Source organism: Larus michahellis, chromosome 1, assembly GCF_964199755.1.
Source record: "Larus michahellis chromosome 1, bLarMic1.1, whole genome shotgun sequence".
Taxonomy (NCBI): Eukaryota; Metazoa; Chordata; class Aves; order Charadriiformes; family Laridae; genus Larus; species Larus michahellis.
In genome coordinates, this window is record NC_133896.1 from 50,410,758 (window position 1) to 50,430,480 (window position 19,723).

General features: G+C 41.5%; 1 protein-coding gene across 1 annotated transcript; it reads right to left on the reverse strand.

Annotated features, from left to right (window-relative positions):
* Positions 1-1,307: 1,307 nt before the first annotated feature.
* On the reverse strand, positions 1,308-16,924 carry NDUFA12 (NADH:ubiquinone oxidoreductase subunit A12). The gene is made up of 4 exons (XM_074575216.1): positions 16,747-16,924; positions 12,617-12,699; positions 11,551-11,638; positions 1,308-1,580 (listed from the first exon to the last, which is right to left on the reverse strand). Exons 1-4 carry the CDS (start codon positions 16,833-16,835, stop codon positions 1,400-1,402), a joined length of 441 nt encoding a protein of 146 aa, XP_074431317.1. The 5' UTR covers positions 16,836-16,924; the 3' UTR covers positions 1,308-1,399.
* Between the last annotated feature and the right edge of the window lie 2,799 nt (positions 16,925-19,723).

Sequence of the window (19,723 nt, forward strand, 5' to 3'; positions counted from 1 at the left end):
CCACGCTGGAGCGAGGCGTGGGGAGGGAGCAGCAGAGAGGAGTTCTGGATTGACCACAAACCCCATTCTCCAGCACCGCTGTGGGGGGAGGTAGAGGAGTCGGGAATGAAGGTGTTGAGACTGGGAAGAACCAGGGGGGAGGGAAGGTGGTGTTTAACTTTTTTTTGGGCCTTTGTTTCTCACCTTGCAAATCTATTTTAATTGGCAATAAATTAAAGTCAAGTCCCTTTCGCCCATGATGGTAACTGGCAATTAGTCTCCCCGTCTGATCTCAACCCATGCGCTTTCTATTTTCTCCCCCATCCAGTTGAGGTGATGGAGAGAGTGAGGGGCTGGGTGGGCATCCCACCACCATCAGTTATCTACAGATTAGGTCATCAGATAGAGGAAGCCTTGTGGAGCAGCTCTGCTAAAAAATGTTGTCAGGCTGGAATAAGAATCAACCAACTGCAAGACAAAAAAAAGCCACAGCCCCAACCAACTCTCTTTCAAATGTGAACTTGCAAACTTCACATTTTTGAGAATGGGTTCTGGCACATTTTACTTCTCTACTTCCCAAAAAAGTGTGCATTCTCAAGCTTCCAAAGACCTTCAAAGTCTGGTCACAACAGGGCAAACAGCCCATCCCAAACTCTTGTGAGAACATCGTCTAATGCATCTCAGTAACACAGAAGTAACAAAAAAAGATTCTTGTGACAGGGGTCACTCTGCTTCTGGCTGAGTTCCCTTAGGGGCAGGAGATGTCATTTGATTACTGTAGCCTTACAGGTTTTGTATTATCATAGAACAGTTTGGGTTGGAAGGGACCTTTAAAGGTCATCTAGTCCAACTCGAATATTATTGATATTATATATATATAATATATGATATTATGTATCATACCACACTAACACAGCAATGCATGCATACTCCTGCACAAAGAGTTTATGAATAGAAATCCTTGATTGGCCTTATTATTCCAACTTATAAATATTTAAAGAGATGGCTTCCTAAAATAGTAGGTGAATAGCACATTAAATGCCATGCAGAGACTATAATAGGATAACGTTAAAAATGAGAATCCTGTATTTCAAATTTACATTTGTATTCTCTTGAACGGTACGAATGTGAGAAGTGGCTGTCACAGGAACAGTTATCATGCTAAAAAGAGTTTGAGAGCTGCTTATGTGAAGACAAGAGCCACTGACAATATGAGAAAAAGCCCAGTACCTTGATGAGATTAAGACTTGTCATGTAATCTGTCCACTACCTCTTCCCAATGTTTTCTCACTTGTTTTCCCCCCCAATTCAATAAACTGAACTACAGCTGTTACAGGAGGCTTTTATTTTGAACAAAACCAGTGAAAATACAATTTACACTGACAGCCAAAGCTGAGGCAAGTCACATTTGTTGTTGTTGTTATTTGCTAGCTGTTGTAGGTGGGACCCACTCTTGTATCTTCTTGCGAGTAGTAGAGTAAGGAACGTACTGTCCGGGAGTGCCACTCAGATTGAATTTATGGTTCTCCCAGATAAACTTACGAGCAACTGGTGGATGAGTAGTTGGAGGGTCATCCGTCATTGAGTGAAGCCAGCGATGCCTTAAGAGGAAAAAAAGACACATTGTTATTAAGGAACATTACATGATCTATAACAAGCCTTCCTCCTGACTCCCAAGGGTTCTCCCCTGGAGAGACACTTAAGTATTTATTTTGAGAGCAGGGGGAAAAAATTATTTTAATCCAGTATGACTTTGAATGAGACTACAGGATACTGATTTAATGTAGTTACACAAACGTAAGTGATAAATAACAGCTCTGCTTCCAAGGAACTGAAAGCACACCTGAGTCTGAATTTCCTGTTCCTTCGTACACTTACTATTTGGGCAGAGAGTATTTCACTGTTACACGTTTGTATGGCCTTAACCAGCCAGACAGGTCAAAGCACGCGCTACAAATGACAAAACCACAAGGTTTTGTTCTGTTGTCTGGGGTTGTTTTTTTTTGTGTTTGGGGGTTTTGTTTTGTTTTTAATTACCAGAAGACTACGCCGCACAATTCCAATACCATCTCCAACGCATTCATCCCATCCCCACTTGGTATATGGATAAATGATGCAGGTTCACGTAAAACAACCACGTAAATGTTTACTGACTGCACAATAAAATGATTAATACCAATCAGTAATGGGGTAATTACCAAGTGATTATAGTGATTATCCTTTACCTATGAACTAAATGTCAATTCTCCCCTGTGCAAACAACATTAACGATCAAGCAAAGTATTTTCCACACCAATTTACAGAAACACTACAGCAGGGATCAACTGAATTGATTGCATCCCTTTTCTATTTCAGTGCCCAAAGGAACTTTCAAACCTGAATAACATTTTAATTATCTGCCAGTTTACATGTACTTCATATTGTATGCACAGTTACGACAGAAGGGAGGTTATGGCTTTTTTTGCAAGCTTATGTATTTTTTACTGAGGTAGAATTAGAGAGGCTTCTGCTAATCAGCTTTTGCCAAAAACTTGACCTAAAAATAAGAAGTCTTCTATTCCTGTTGTTATTAGAAAGCCTAAAAATTGCATCTTTCAGCCTTTAGCAACAAATCTGGCACACTTCATTGATAGAGCAAAACAAAACCACGATAAAAGTAGTGAGAAATAGACTGACAAGTATATTCTAAATCTGAAGAGCTCTCCAGAAGGCTGATTATTTTTTCAGTCAAATAGCTTCTAGACATTTATTTCAGAAAAAGAAAAGACCTCACAACTTTGGATATAACTTTAGTATAAAAATCTCACTTTAAAAAAAAACATGTCAGCCATATGTTCATTTTTTACCAGAAAAAAAACCAAACAAAAACCCCAAATGAAAGCCACACGTTGTAGGACTAAGAACTGCCAGGAAACTGGCTTGAATAACAAACCAAATGGAACCATAAGATCCTTTAAAAGTAAGAAGAAAAAGCTCATTCAGAGACAAATGGTCTCCTATGGGAAAAACCACCCACTTTGGAGTTTGAAAGCTATAGACACGTTCAGATGAAGTGATCCAATGCAACACGGATGGGAGGGAGATCCCTCTCTTCCTTCCCTCACTCTCCTTTGTAAATCTGGTCTAATTCGAAGTATACATTTCCCACTACTTCTATTAAAAAAAGAAGATTTTGGGTAATGATTTCTGTCTGGAAGAAAGTGGCCTCACGGCACTACTAATCACGTTGTGGTCTGGAGATACAAGATCAGGCCCTGCTTGATTTTAAACCTGGTATTACCAGGTTATTATTTCAGAAAACGCCCTGGCCACATTACACGAGAACTCACTCCCCCAGTTCACGCCCGTTAGAAGAATTCTGTGTACTACTAGTGGGCTTCATACTACCTGAGATATCACAGGTCCTATGACAGCTAGCATCAAAGTTGGCAGAAACGCTGTAGAACAGCTAACTTGACAGAGGTGGGATCACATGCTCATACCCAACAAGCCGGCCCTCTGCTGCTAGCACAAAGAAACACAGTTTGTGGCATTGGAGGAAGGGGAAAAGAACAGTCCATGGGCCCGTATGCATTCTGCCAATACTGGCTGAAGTACTGTGTTTCAAAATGCTTTGTAGTATCACCCCAGAGCAGCCCCAGTTTGTCAAACCCGCTTACCATAACCTACAGAGGGAACTTAAAACACACACACCCCTTCACCTAGTGACGCTTCTGGTAATAATGGATAGGGAACCTGCAAACAAACCCCTGTTTTTGTACCTATCACCGTGCCTCACCATCCTCCCGTTCCCCCCAGAGTTATGCACACTAACAGGACAAACAAAAAAATTGTTTCCTCAGACAGAAACGTAGTTACAAAGGCCCTGAAAGACAGGCTGGAGCAGGTACAGCACAAAAACTCTATTAAAGCTCAGTTATAATCAACCAGATTTCAAGCTTGCATGATGTGTGGCACCTCTTTGGTTACAAGCGCACAGATGTTGTACCCTCACTGCTTGAAATATCGGAAAAAATATCACTGATATTGACTTACTCATTTAACTCGGAAGACAGAAAACAGAATAGTTTCATTCTGTCACTTAAACTACTGTTTTGCAGCTTTTCTAAGACTAAATCTGTGAAGTCTTTTAAAATACAGTATTTTGAAGTAATTAATATATTTGCTTTCAGGACTGTCTGAAGTTCTATAACATCAATATGAAATCGGGCTCCAATTTAACTAGATCAGCAAAACCAATCACTAAATCTCATTTTCTCCCTGGAAGGTAGAAATAAAATTGTTCAGCTATGAGACACATCAGTACAGTCACAGGTACCAAAATACCTGAAGTGATTTCAAAAGTTTGTTTAGAACTCCATCCACTGTTAAGTACACTTTTATTATTTAAGAGTTTCAGGGCTTAAGTCCGGTCACAACAGATTTCCCCTTAGAAGCCCAATATGTGACTTATAAAAGCATTTCTATTTGCAAAGAGTCTGTTCTCTCAAACAAAAGCTCCCGTTCTCCACTTAAGCACAATATGTAAAAACTGAAAACTTTATTTTGGGAAGACTTTTCCCTTAACACTCTCCCTCAAAGAGTCCTTTGAAGCCCTGATGTCTCATAGACTCTACTCCCAGATGCTGAAAAAAAGCTTTTCATGCACTAGATTGAACAGCATGAATAAAGAGATTTGACGTCTTGCAGATGGCCAGATTTCTATACAAACTCTGCCTATAAATCCATGCATGGAAAAACAGGATTGAAAAGCAATTAATGACTTAAAACCTACAAAGCAGCAGACAATTTACACAGAGCAAAGAAAATAAGGAGGATAGCAGAAGCTCTGAAGAGGCTGAAGCAGCTTCCTGAATCACACAGCAGAGTCACTACACCAAGCAGACTGAGGACAGCAAAGCCTCCGGACTTTTCCTTGGGTAAACAGATGAAAGGCACCTCAAAGCATCTTCAAATGATCTCAAGACTATGTAGAATTTTCTCCCGAGTCTTAGACAAATATTTAAAAGCAAAGATATTTCCAACTGAAGCTACGTGGGACAGGAGCCAATTATATGATGTACAAGCTGTCAAACAAGAACCGATGCTACACAAACTCTGTAGCTACTACCATATGTGCATCTGCAAGGTTCAGGAACCGTCTATGCAAGTTCAGGATGTTTGCCAACTTGTTAGCATCCACTTTTTTCAACAAGTTAACCATGCAGCAATAAAACAAACAAGAAGTGAAGATGTGCGTTACAGTCAAAGGGCAGAGAAGAATGAGAAGAGAAGGAAAAAGGGACAAAACCCATGTGTTTATTTGTTTACACATGGGAAGTAACTTTGATTTCTCATGCACGGTATGATACGATAGCACTGCATAGTAACAAGACAGCATGCCATTTACCTGAAAACGCAATACTAGCATTTAATCTAGTTATAATACCCACAAATTTATTGTGAAGCTACTGAAAAGACATGAATTTTACACCCACACCCTTCCTTTTCTGTTCATTTTTTCTGTTTTGTTTTCCTTGGTGGCAGACTTGAAAAGCAGCAGTTTTACAGGAGAACAACACATTTCTTTACATGTTTTAGTATGTTGGCGCTTTAAGTCTGAGATGCTACATTCCTCCCTCTTTCAGCTGTCAGATCAACTAACAAAGAGGATGTAGATTACTAAACTGAAGTTAAATTTGAAATATTTCATTGTATGAAGTCAGCACTCATGAAGCTCCTTCCAAAGATGTCAGATTTGCACCATAAGGAAATAAATATTGAAGTACAGGACAGACGTTACACATACGTAGGACAGTTCTGGCAAAATGAAGTGCCCCTGCAAAAGGAGGATACTATTATCAAATTACAGCTCCTCTTTCCCCACGAGGCATAACATACTGAAAGAGAAAATGACTTTTAACTAGCTTATATACATAAACCTCAGTTGCCAATTTGTTTTTGCAAAGTATTTGGCCAAAACACAAACCAAATTACATTAAACCAGACAAATGGTAAACAAACAGTGTTTGAACAGCCATGAAAGCCTTTGAAGATGATGCAAGAGACGAACACCTAGCATCTAGGATATCAGGCCTTGACTTGCATGGACTTTGTATACCCTCAAAAGGAAGTCTTACTCCACAACATAACCCTGCTGAAACTGGAAAATTGGGCTCCAAGTCGTCAGCCCCTCAGTGGGCTCAAGCTGAGCCTCCCAGAATCCTCCAAATGCAAACCCGCGCTCTTCAAAATTTCAGCTACAAGAGTATCCTGAATAGCAAATAGGAGCCTATGGCAGAAATAAGCAGACACATAGGGAACTTTTGCATAAGATGCAAACATAACCTGAAAATCAAGAGTGACATAGGAGACGTAGAGGGGGGAAAAATGCTACTCTCTCCTCTGATCCCAAACAGATTAAGGACAGTACGATACTCAGTCCTCTCCCCTGACCTTGTTTCAGTGGCAATAACCAACAAACCCGTAATTGTGAGGGCCAAAGCAGCTAGAAATACAAGTCTGGAAGGGATTTAGACATTGCATATGCTTTAGACCTACGGAAGTATCAGCTACACCCATGTCACTCCCAGCAAGATGCCTCCTTAATTTGTTATGGAGTAGCTGGCTTGCTCATCTTCCCAAACCAAGTTATGCCAGTGAAGATGAGTAGAATTTTTTAGTGGTAAGGATAGTAACGTCCAATCTGTATCACTTCCTCTGTAATTCAAACCTACTGCTTCCTATTCTACCCATCTGTCCGTGGCAGATGGACTATGCCTTTCCCTTCTGCAAGAGATTAAATGCTTCAACATTATATCCATGGTCATTTCCTCTCCTTTTTAAGCAACCCCAATTCTTTCCAACTGTCCTCAGAGGTCTGATTATTCTTGATGCTCTTCTCTAGGCTTCTTCCACTGGTCTATGTGTGTGTGTTTGGTTTTGTTTTGTTGTTTTTTTTTTTTTAAGAGCATGGTACCAGACAGGAGTGCTATACCTTATGTAAGTCTTCCTGGTAATAAGCAGAAAGCAAGAGTCACTTTCCATGACTGCAGGCAGTAATTCTACTTCTCAGGATGGCACACTTCTTTCTCAGCACTACGATAACGTGGACTGACTCAACCTGTCATCCCCATAACACCTCGATCATCCTGCAGCACTGCCCATTGCTCTCCTCCTGCACACCATAAAGTAAGAGGCTGCAGGTACCAGAGGAGCAGGGTCCTGCCCTCTGTCTCTACACTCAGCCACATGATTTCACTCCTCCTTTTCCTCTTGCGATCGTGACATAAGACAACACAACTTGCTATGTTGCCAAACTTAGGAGTGCAGATAACTTGCAGCTGGTAACAACATTAATGAAAAAAAGCAGCACGGAGCTATCTGATTCATCTATCTACCTTTTACAACCCTAACATTTCATTTCTCTATGCAGCCTTTGATTAAGGGGGGGAAAAAGCTAACACTATTTGAAGTACACTTCCTTACTAGAACCTGCCTAGAACATTTCACCCAGGGTTACGCTTGCCTGTGATCCAAGTATGCTTCTGCCATGGCAGGTGGGAGGGCGGATGGAGAGTTATAACCCCTATACACCTTGCCCTAGGAAGAACGTGAACTGCATTATTATCAAAAAGTACACATTCAAGATAGCCAGTTTCTACTATGAAAACTCTTTGCCTGTTGAAGTATTTTTGGTATCCTAACTAATACTTACAAGCTGCTCAGGAATTCCCAAGGGGTCACATGTTCCTCTTAATCTTAATGCTAACATTTTCTTCCCTGAAGCCTTTCAAAAGCTTTTCTACAGAGCCAAAAGTATAAAGCATTAAACCTGCAAGTCATTTATCTGTATCATCTTCCTGCTTGGTTTTTGATTATTTTTGAGCAAACAGAAAAATGTTTTTGCTGGTAATGAGTGCATCTGTACATACTGTATGTAAGTTGTGGCAACGCGTGAATGTGCAGGGTATGCCAGTTGTGTAAAACAGTATCTATCACCTGGGGCTCCTGGAGGGGGTTTGCTAACTGTAGTATTTTTAGGTTGGGAGATAAATGAACGTGGAACAAAAGACGATACTGGGCCTTCTAACGTAACAGTAAAATAGAAATGAGCTCAACAGCCCAACAATCACAGCAATTCTGTAATGGAGACTTCTCTGAAAGCACTGCATAGAGTGCACACAGATATTGGTACAAGTGGATTTAACTTTTATCATTTCTATATTCACACAGCACACCCCATCAGTGTGTTCAAAAATGAAAGCACTGAGCCCCTGCAAACAACATGCTCTGAACAGCAGGAGACGAAACAAGTATTTTGGCTTTCATAACTAACAGTGTAAAAGATGTAAAGATGTCTTCATGGAGGAAAAAAAAAAAAGTGCCTGATACCTTGTATAGCATAACAAGAAGATTAATGCTAATCACTCACAATGCAAGTATTGAGGGAATTTTTAAAAAAATCTAATTATCTTGTCTCCAAAGTAGATATCAACATCTTTGTTTTGAAGATAGAAAAAAACCCAGAGTAACAAAGAGGTTAAATAACACAACCAAGTCAGAATAAACTACAAGCCTAGGTATTCTGGTATGGCAACATTTTAAAAAAGCAACAGTCTCAATTCCCTGTATAGCAGACATGTCAAAACAACTCTCTTGATTTCCTTCAGACTGTGATTTCAGTACATCCGTTGTCAAAAGACATTACACCAATTATTTTAGAATACTGAAAATATTCAATAGTTCCTAAAAACGGTACTACAATACGTTATTATATATGAGATGTCTTTTCTTGCTGCTTTTTCCTTTTCTCCAGTATCTGACAGAAGATAAAGGGCAGCTAAATGAATCTGCATTTTATTTTTTCCAGACAGTTGTTTTCAGAACTTTTCAATATACCAGAATGTTTTTTTTCCAATTCATCACACATGAAATACAAGGTCCACCTAATAGTATTTCAAAAATCATTCATGTTCCACAATCCTGAAGGCAAACGACTGACCCCAAAATGTATGCATTTTAGTACATACACTAAGACGCACAGTGTATTCAACAGCGAGAAACAAGGAGAAAAACAACCTCTAGTATGACTTACACTGAAGGGGAAAAAAAAAGGAAGAAAGCGTTTTTCCTGCACATCTGCTAGTGTCCTCCATACTTCCCAAGAAAATGGTGTAACTATACATACAGTAGGATTTTTATGAGTACTACAAAACCATTACAAACTAGTTAGCATCACTATTAAAAAAAAGGAAAATCTGAAATCTCTAGGTTAGCCCTGGTCTTAAACCTTGATTTTGCTAAAAGTGTCATCTTTAGGCATGACAGTTGCAAAATATTTTCTGAAAGTAACACCAGCATAAACAATGTAGTAAAATCTGCTTCCACCTGCAGAAGGTATAACAACATACATGCAAAATGCTCTACTGAGCTGAACTAACTAAAACCCAGAGTCGAAAATCAGCATTTAGAGGAATTATTCAGATCACAACTCAGCTGTTACAATGGTACTTTATATACTTCCTAGTTGACTCAAGGATGACAAACTTGTCTCAACTTTACATCTGTGGAAGGGAGGGCTACTGCTTTAAGAAATTAACTTGTTTTTGTTTTTAAACTGACAGGACAGATACAAGACCAAACGAAACTCTTTGTTAAAGAAGTAATTTCACACAATCTAATTTATTTCCAATAAATTTCTGGGTACAAAAACCCCACGAATTTCCTGCATAGTTGCACAACCCCAGTGTTACACTGACATCAACTTGTGCAATATAGTAACAGTCTCAATTCAGAACTCTATGCCATATTAACAATTTAAGGCAGTATACCATCAGATGAAAACAAAACCCCAGAGCCTTACAATTTTGACAGCATTTATTCCCAGTCAAAATAGTTCTGTTTTCAGAGGGGTATCTAATCAGTACAGAATTACAGACCTGTAATCAGTAGAGGTCAGTGATTTAGATGTGTCACAAAGCTAGGAGATGTGTCACGAAGCTAGGCTTCCTACGTAAGAATAAATATCTAAGGTTGCCATGGGATATACAAATTTATCAGCAATCAAAAAAACAAAAAAAAAAAGATTAGTACTGCACAACTACATTTCCTGACAAAAATACCTTAGAACGCAGGACTGTTTACCCTTTTGTGACCCATTGCACTGACCAATCTTGAAAATAATGAAACATTTACTGTTTCTCCTAGGGCCATTTTTTCCACATTGATAGGAAAACAAGTTTTTCTACCTCATTCTTTTATATGATCTAAACAAGCTACTTAATCCTAGAAACGTGACTTTGATACTCAGGAAGATGCCCTTTGCCAAAGTTTGTAAGGACACAATAAACAACACATAAGCACGAGCAAAGAAAAAAAAAATCCCAACAAAACTCATGCCTCAAAATAAGGAAAATCTTGAAAACTGGGACAGCCTAATAGCGAAAAGATAAAAACTAGAACCAAACAACAGTTACTCTGCAGATAATGAGGAACAGCCCTGCACTGGCAGGAACGTGCTAGTTTTGGAGATTTTAATGTCACTTCTGAAAAACAATGCCATTAAGCTCTTACTGGAGAAGCCAGAAAAAAACATTAACTGCATTAAACATAATTTTACAGCTGGGAGAATCTGAAACAAAACTGACTACCTAGACAGTCTACCCACACATTTCTCAAATGTTCTAATGAGAGCCACAATTTAGGAGTTTAGATATCTTGGCCTTGGCACACATCATCTATCATAGGAAGAATAAAAGCCAGTGTTCACCGATGTTCGGCATCCCCAAGCACCTCCTATTTCATATCACCTTTCATTACTTTGTGTCTGAAGTGCGATTCATATTCCTCAAGAATCGGGTAGAGATTGTTTTTGCTGGCATACACCGTTGTTTTATTTGGTGTGTGTTTTTCCTGAGTTGTTTAGGAAGACAAAAAAAATACTAACAGCTGTGGCCACAGCCCTTCTGAAACTCGAGGTAGTACAGAATTATTGCTGAAATGCATGAACAGAAAATAAAACCTTAAGAAAAAAATACAGTCAAGTAGCAGTCAACATATAGAGCATCCTGGATCTTTGCTGTTCATCATCTTGTAGCGTATCAATGTATATTAATTGAACCAATTATGCTGATAATGGCTGTGGATTAAGGAATGTTGTTCCATCATTGCCTTTGGTTCTTTAGGTTTTTGTCTAGAATAGGTAAGAAAAGTATTTTTTCCACCTCTGGCTGCTCAATGCTATTGTAGGCTTTGCCAAACCATTAAGATGAAATCGCAACTAATACGGAAAACTGGAAGACTGGCTTGACCTGCTCAATCCTGCTGGCAAAATGCTCTTATTCTAAGAAGCAGTGAGTGCGACTGTCAGGATGGTGAGTGATATAACGTTATGAATGCAGTGCAAAGTTAAAAGTAACAAGTTTGAAATCTTCTGGTCATATATAGGACAGCTGCGTCCTATATGTAAGAAAGCTTAATTACCATAAAATTGTTGTGGGTTTTTTATAATCTTCTGCTTTGTAATACAAGAAAATATACAGGCAGTTACATAATTGGTATCTGTCCACATTATTAAGCTAAATGGGTTACCATTCAGGAGGCACCATACTTCCATCAACTTCCCAGAACGTATTTTTGCCATTCATCTCATCAGTATAGATTACCCATCTGTGTCGACCTTAAATAAACAAATGGAAATATTGTATTAGCTAAAAGAAATAAATAATTTTCATATAAAGTAGAAAATTCATAAAAACACATGGAAAAGTATTTTGAATAGAAGTATCTACCATTATGGGCACTTATTTCAAAGTCAGTACAGCTTTTATTTTTCTAAGTCTTCTGCGTTTCCACTGTTACTGTATTTTTATATGGCTGAATCTAACGCTCTCACGCGAAAGCAAGTATTAGCTATTGTATAAATAACACGAAATCGGAACTTACAAAATTTTCAGGCAGAGAAAGATCTTTGGGGATTTTTTTCCCCCATTGGGAATCATCTTTTCCAAAATGACATTGCCGTTAGTAACCTCGGATTAAACCAAGTTTCAGCCACATAAATCTACCACGCAATGTTTACCAGCAACTGCTTTCCCCAGGTACCCTACAAGTTAACCTACAGTAGGCAGAGGCCTAACCAGCATGTCAATTACTTACATGTCACCTTCATTGTTTCATGTGCTACCTTTTTCACTGCACTACAAATATTACTTAAAATCCCATTACTTAAAGAAGTTTAAGCTAACCTGTGTTTCTTTGCCCTGAAGTGATCATGTAAGTAAGTACAGCTGTGAGGTAGTTTTAAAGGCAGTTCTCTTTTTCCCTCCACCTGTTAAGCTACCAATTTTTAGGTCAAGGACTAAATTCGTCTCTCAATCACATCATCGCACAGGTATACGTACACAGAAAGCACCTGACTGGCTTAAAGTTATCCCATATTTATTACGTCAGATTGAGTATGTTTGCAAATGAATTGAGGGAAGCGGTAGAGAGACAGAAGATGTCAAAGCATTTCTATGAGCCCCCTCCCTAAGACTCACACAGGTCAAGCGTGAGGAAGCTGGGCAGGCAAGAAGTTCTATTTCACCAGCAGAAACTACGCAATCTATATGAAGTTGGACAGTCAGTCAGGAGGTGTTCACATTAGCACACATACCAAAGAAGTTTCTTCTGTCTTCATAGTACTTGTTTCCATATTTGTCAGTTCCTATCAGCGTACCAGTCTTCAAATCATTGACCCTGTCAATTCCCAAAACAGGTTTCAATTGACATCATCTCAGAATGAAGTTGTGATAGAGGTTTCTTAGGGGTTGGTAAAAAATCTGTAATGAAAACTCTTAAACACTTATATGTAAAGCTATTTTTCAAAAAATATCCAAGCTTAAGGATTGCAAAACTTAATCACCAATTCCTGCAACTAGTGTCAGCATGCCTTTACTGTGTAGCCCACTGATAGGATAATAAAAGTCATACAAAAAGGCTTTTGGAGGCTATCACTTATTTAAAAGCTCTTTATAGTGGAAGATAAAGCAACTCTGCAATATAGCACAATTTAACACACACAAATCCTTAAATACCATGGAAGGGAGTCCCAGAGACACATGTTAATTCACTTAGTTGAATATGTTACCGTCCTTCTCAACTATTTTTTACTATCATTTCAGCTTGAATTGCCATGGAAAGTGGTCAGTACTGAACCAGCTTAAGAGATCTCACACATCTATGTGGGCACTAACCTCCAGAAGAGGGACAGAAATATTTTAAGCCATTGTAGCGTCTTGCCGAGGAGATGCATGGTAAGCCCTAAATAAAAGTGTTACTTTCTAGCTTTTGCACAACGGTGAAAAATGCAAACATTTAGCCTGCAACTTCAGGAGACTCAGACTGACACAGGTAAGGTATATACCAGTTTCAACTCTTCATACAGAACATATTTTAACATTACTGTACATATCAATAATTAAACTGAACCTACGGTTTACATTCTGACGATAAAACCTTACAATTACTGAAGTGCACTTTTCCCCCTGGATCCGCATCTTTGCGTTCCTTTTTACTGACATTTATGCCAGGCAGAATTACATAAGGAAAAGTTTACTCTCAAAGGTTTTAGTTGTTTACAGTACTATACGCACTCTCAACTCAGTCCCAAGTGACAGAAGAGATGTGCACATGCATGCTTCTTTAGTTGGGAACTGACAGATAAAGTTTTTTTGTTGGTTTTTTTTTCTCCCAGAGTCCACGAAAGCAATAAACACTCCACCAAGTACTATTTTAAACCTACATGGTCCCAGGCAGAAAGATTCTCTGATGCAGCTCTCCTCTGTCAAAGAAACGCTCAAAGATCCCTGGATCAGCTATTCAAGCCCGAGCTCCCAACTTCAGAAAAAGAAGAGACACTTCACTGCTGCTCTCCCTTCCTTCCTCCCCTCCCTTTCTTGTAAGGGTTCTTACACCCTTGTCCTGACTTCGTCCCCTGAGTACTGATATCAAACATTAAGATGTATTTATGGCTTACAGAGGATACATTCCAGCTGATTTCACTGAGTCTTGAGCAAGGAGGATGTTTCCAGGTACACAGGCTCTTAATAATTTGACTTCTACTGCATAAAACCTGTTCCACCCTCCTTACTGGGAAGCACATCGACAAAAGCAGGGAAATTCAGAACAAAACCCTTGCAGAGAAAGACCTGGGTAAATAACTTTTCCAAGTTACCAGTAGTTACTTCTTAAACATTTCAATTGTTGCAAGAAAGACACATCTTGATTACTCTTTCCGTAAGCGCCAAGTCTGTTCCTTGAGCTGGGACACAGGATTCAATGGCTTGAAAAGCAGATGGGAAGCAGCAGCTATGTTTGTCACTTGTATGGTTATGAGGATCAGGTGTGATTCTCCACCTAGCACACACCTCTCCTAACTTTGGACTTCTGAAAGAAAAAGGAGAGCACTGGCTCTAACCTTGCTCCCTTTTTCTGCATAGTAGAAAGACGTCAACACAGCCTGTGATCTTTGATTCACAAAAGCTCCCTGACAAGACATTCATGCTTAGGAAGAGGTACTCAGGTGAAACCTAATACTCAAACTCTTCTTCTACGCTTTTATTTCCCCAGCTCCATTTCTTCTTGAGAACTGCCAGTGTCATAGCTACAGCCTCAGAAGGGAAACAAAGTGGAGAAAACAACTTTGGGGAGCGATGACAGGAAATAAAAATAGTAGTAAAATACTAGCTGGGGAAATCATATGTTGTCTTAACTTACACTGCTTAACAGCTTGAAATTTCCCTCTAAAAATTTTTTTCAAGAGGAAGGTCTCTCTGAGCTACTCTCTACAGTGGAGACAGAAAAGCCAGAAGTTGCCTGTCACCACAGCTAGGAGGAATACAAAGACAAAGTTAAGACCCCCTGAAAGTCAAGCTGACTTCAGAAAAACATAGAAAATTTTGCAACAAAACAAATGAGAAAATAATTTAAAATGGATAATAATTGTAAAGGGAGTGACACATTGACTGACAGGAAGGCGACAGCATGCTCAGCTAGAAGAGACAGAGAGATGATTGAAGGTTACTAGTGAAGTTCCACAAAGAACGTTGATGTCAGGAGCCTTATTTAACACTTTACAGGGTTTCTAACTAAACTTAATTAAAACAAAACCAAAACAGAAACCCCACCCCCAAAAAGCACAGGGGTCTGACAGGTTATGATACTACCATACAGAGGAAGGTCACATTATTGTATGGGAAGTTCCATACTGTCTTCAGGACTGGACTGATACCACCAGAATGAAATTCAACGGTATGAAGGTCATAGCACAAGGTGATGCAACCGGGAGACTAATAAGATCTGAACCATTGTGTGCGTAATCACAAGGAAAACATCTGGATGTCACAAGGCAATAATGAGCTGCCAATTAAGTGACATGTGGGGGAAAAAGACAAGCTGATCCTAGGATGTCCCAGGTGAACTGAGCTGCCTACAGGGAACAAAGCAAGTACTAAAGCCACTGTATGAAAATACTTATGAGGCCTGATCAGCAGCTGTGTAAAATGTTATGTTTTACTGTTCATGACAGATCAATTTAAAGTATAAGAAATAACAGAGAAAGGGCTACTATGATGACTGGGGGAAAAAAAGTCTTCAAGAAGGCTCAGAAAGCTTGGCTCATTTATTCTAGTGTAAAAGATATACAGCAGTGAACTTCACCTTTGTGAATCCTCCCTATCCCACGCTCCTTCCCACTATTAATTTAAAAAAGGCTTTTTGGCTATATGGTCAAGCCTGCAACATTCACTGTGTCCTGAAGGAATGTTCTATTACTTTTCCAAGACCAGCTACAAAGATAACACAAGTTACTGACACTGCTGAGTTTGGATCTTGTACCATTCAGACTTTCACCCTGCATTTCATCAAGGATCTAAATGAAAAAAAAGAGTACCTTAGGAAATCTGCAGCTCCTCCTATTTGGGAGGAGCCTCAAGAGCACTGTGTCACAACCCAAAACACTCTTCTCAAGGTAGAGTTGAGACGGGGCAAAAAAACCCCAAAACAACAGGAGACAGTTTAATGTGGACGCGTGAGAGGTTCTGTGCGTGGGGGACCAAGTACCCAGGCATGACTGGAAATAAAGGCAGTGCCTAATTCTGCCAAAAATGCCACTGGGGCTAGACAGCACCCAGAGCTGAGCAAAGGTCAACGGTGACAACCTGCTGCCAAAGAGCGGCAGATGTACGCTTTGAAGCGTTAAAGAATTGCAGCTGGTGAGGCAGATGAATTAATTCTCTGGCTCCCAGGCGAAGGATGGCTTTCAGAACCGCACAGTGGTCAGTCCAAGCAAGCCAGTGCCAACCTGAGGTGGTCCAGAGTCAAGAGCCGTCGTGCCAGTGCCATGGCGGGCGGCAGAAGCGCCGGAGGCGGCAGAGCGGAGTGTCACCGCGGCGGGCACGGCCCGTGACGAGCGGGCCGTGAGGAAGGGCTGAGGCCGGACGCCGGGAGCCGCAGCGCCCGCGGGGGAGCGCAGGGAGGGCTGCACCCAGCGGCCTCCTCCTGAGCCCAGGCCCGGCACCGCGTACCGCCCGCCGTCAGGCACAGCCCGCCCACCGCCCTGGCGCTGCGGTGAGTGGCGGCGGCCCTCCCGTCCCGCCCCGTCCCCTCACCCCCGCCACCCCAGCTCCGTCAGAGGCAGGGCGCCCGCCGCCCGGCCGCCACCCGCCAAGGTGACCCCGCGGGGCGGCGAAGGGGGAGCGGGGAGTCCCCCGCCGCCTGCTCCGGGCTCGCCGGGCGCCCCGTTACCTCAGCAGCTGCCACAGGGCGCCGCGGACGCCGCCGTGGCCGCCGAGGTGCTTCATGGCCCGCTTCAGCAGCTGCACGTACTCCGCCATCTTGGGGCGGTGCCGCCCGCTCCCGGCGTCGCCGCTGTACCGGCCCACGGCCGCTCCGCCTCCCGCCCCTCGGCGGGGCAGCACCGCCCCGTCCGCCCAGCGCCCGCGGGAGGCCGGCAAGGTCGAGGTGGTGTCGCGCCGTCCGCCGTTTGCTTGGTGGTTACCCAAACACCGCCCCGGCGGGACCGGACGTGGCTCTCCCTGGCCTGCCCCGGAGAACGGGGGAGAAGGGAGCTTTAGCCGGTGGTGCCCTGCCCAGCAGCCCAGGACGTTGCTGCTGATCCCACCTCAGCTTCGCAAGCGGCTCTTCAGCCATCCCCTCCTGCTCTGTCACCCGCTCCGATGAGGGATATGGTTCCGATGAGGAATATGTCTCCATCGTCCTTGTTAACTCTCCTGCGAAGAGCTGTAGGCTGCATTTAGACGCCCCGACCACCTCTTCACCAGGCTGTAGGTGCAGAACCCAAACCCCATCTTCACAAATCCACATGGCCTTGGCTGTTGCAACAACCCTCTGCTGGAGCAGGATCTCAACATCCCGCTTGAACAGGACCCTGGTATCCCAGATATCACCTCAGCAGCCGAGGGGATGATAATTTCCCTGGACTGGCAGACCACCCTCCTCCCAGTGCAGCTAGCACATGGTTTGCTTTGTGGTAACAGAGCAACTATCCAGAAACACCCAGCAGTGAGATCCTTCTTCTGGCCTTTGCTAAGGTTGCTGAAGGGTATTTTCTGATGAAGACACAGCGGTTTTGGCTTCCGACCTGCATAGTCTAGATCCATAAAAAGAGCATTTGCCTAGTGCTCACATGTGAAGATCAGCAAGAGACAAAGGTCTTCACAATAGGGACAAACCCCCTTTTTAATCAAAATGTCTACTTTTTATCCCTTATTTCACACAGGTCACAAGATCTGTGATGCGAAAAGAGTTATGAAGACTGGCAGTGAGGAGTCCAGGATTATGTACATCAAAAATTAGGAGATAGGGGAGGTGACGTCTCACCCCATGCAGACTGTGGGTTATGGTGAGGGAAGGGCTTAACAGTCCTGCCTCTCCCTGGCTTTTCCCGACTCTGGCAGGCCATTAAGGAATGTGTATGTCTTATCTCATCCACCTCTCTGCCTTGTCCCACTGCCTTCTCCTGATTCTGCACCAGCAGGAAGAAATATTTTTGATGGCCCTGCTGTGGTCACTGTGAGTACTTTACTGCTGTCACTGCAAGGCTGGTCTGGCAAGGTGCAGAAACTACTTCATTGACCTTCATAAGGCTAGGGCTACACAGGCCAGCCAAAAATAGATCTACAGTACCTTGCCAGAGCAGGCAGGACTTGGAAAAGCAGGTGGTAAACACACCATCAGTGCTGTGACCAGCACTGGCTGATCAGTGGAGCCTGGCTGTCAGACAGTACCGAGGCCAAGCTGCTGGGTGGGAGCTGACACTTGGAACTGGGGATTTGGGAAGGGACAAAGCAGGAGCTGAAGTGAAAAATTAAGCAGGTGGTGTTAAACCTGCAAGGAAAATGAGACTGAGGAAAAGGTCTGTCAGCCAAGTTCACAGTGTAGAAATGTAATACCCATTTCAACGTAAAGTCTAGTGGTCTAAGTTTCCCATTCAAATTTTTTAATTTGAACACAAGTGATTTTGTGCTCAAACACAAAACACAAGCCTTGCTGATTCAGTGTTCTGCCCTCTAACCACAGCATCTGTTTTGTTGTAAGTCTCAGGCTTCAGTACACTTGTGGTAGGTTATTTGTATTTTCACAATCAAATCTCTTAGAAAGTTTATAAAATATATTAAAATACGCTCAGGTAATTGTACATTATTAGCAGGCAGAAAACCAGGGAGGAACATGTACAGTCAAAATTAATTTGTTTTGTTGGCTGTAACTTCATACACAGCAACCATTTTGATATAAACTACTGATGATGGAGTGTAAAATATGAAAGAAATGTAGTTTAAATTAGGTCAGCCAACTTTTGAAGCATTGAAATGATTCAACTCTTGAACCAATTTCTAAGCCTATTCCCGATTCACATAACTTAGATAATTTTCACTGACTGAGAGTATTATTCCATGAGCATTTTCTCTGCTGTCAGTGAAATAACAGTGGGTTGGGTTTTTTTTCCCAAGGGTTAAAATGATCTGGATCACTTCACTGATCCGTGTGGCACCATGATTCTTAGACTGAGACCACTGTGGAGGATAGGGCATTATGGAGCAAAACTGGAAGAAGGGGTCAACTTCTTAATGTGACTTTGATCCTACAGAGGATTTTGTGGCAATACATTCTTAGCAGGAACATTTTACAGCAATTGAGAATTACATTTTGATCTTTCTTTGTACTATTTTTCTCCATTAATTGGGTCAAGTGAGATCTCCACTGAGAATTTCATTAGCTTGTAACTGCTCAAGTCCCATCACATCTATGTACACTGCTTTTATTAATGTGTTTGGTCACTAAGCATGAAAAAAGAATCCTACTGCAGTGTTGAAAATTCTCCCTGAACTTGGTGTGAATGTTACAGTCAAATACAAGTGCAAGTATAGCGTCTTCCTAAGAATTTACTGGGGCATCTTTGGGAGACAGCGTCTCTTCACTCAAGTAACTTAGAAAACTCATAAGAACACATAAGAAATTTTTAATTCCCAGTTTTTAAAATTTAAGACTCTTTTAGATGTTGCTTTTGTGCCCCAGAAGTTAGTACACTGAACCTCACTCCCTCAAAAAATCTTGCTAAACACATTTAATGTTGCCCTGTTTTTCTCCTGTGGTCCAAGTCAATGGCAGTAAATTACTGACAGAACTCTTTTTCAGGCCTAAAAAAAAACCCCTCTCAAGTCTGAACACATGAGTTAGTTGCTTCTTTTCTAATACAGATTCA

Coding starts and splice junctions, on each gene's coding strand:
- NDUFA12 (XM_074575216.1), bottom strand. CDS start 16,835: ATGGCGGAGTACGTGCAGCTGCTGAAGCGGGCCATGAAGCACCTCGGC. Junction 12,700..16,746: donor GCCCTGTGGCAGCTGCTGAG/GTAACGGGGCGC, acceptor GGGAATTGACAG/GGTCAATGATTTGAAGACTG. Junction 11,639..12,616: donor AGACAGAAGAAACTTCTTTG/GTATGTGTGCTA, acceptor TGTTTATTTAAG/GTCGACACAGATGGGTAATC.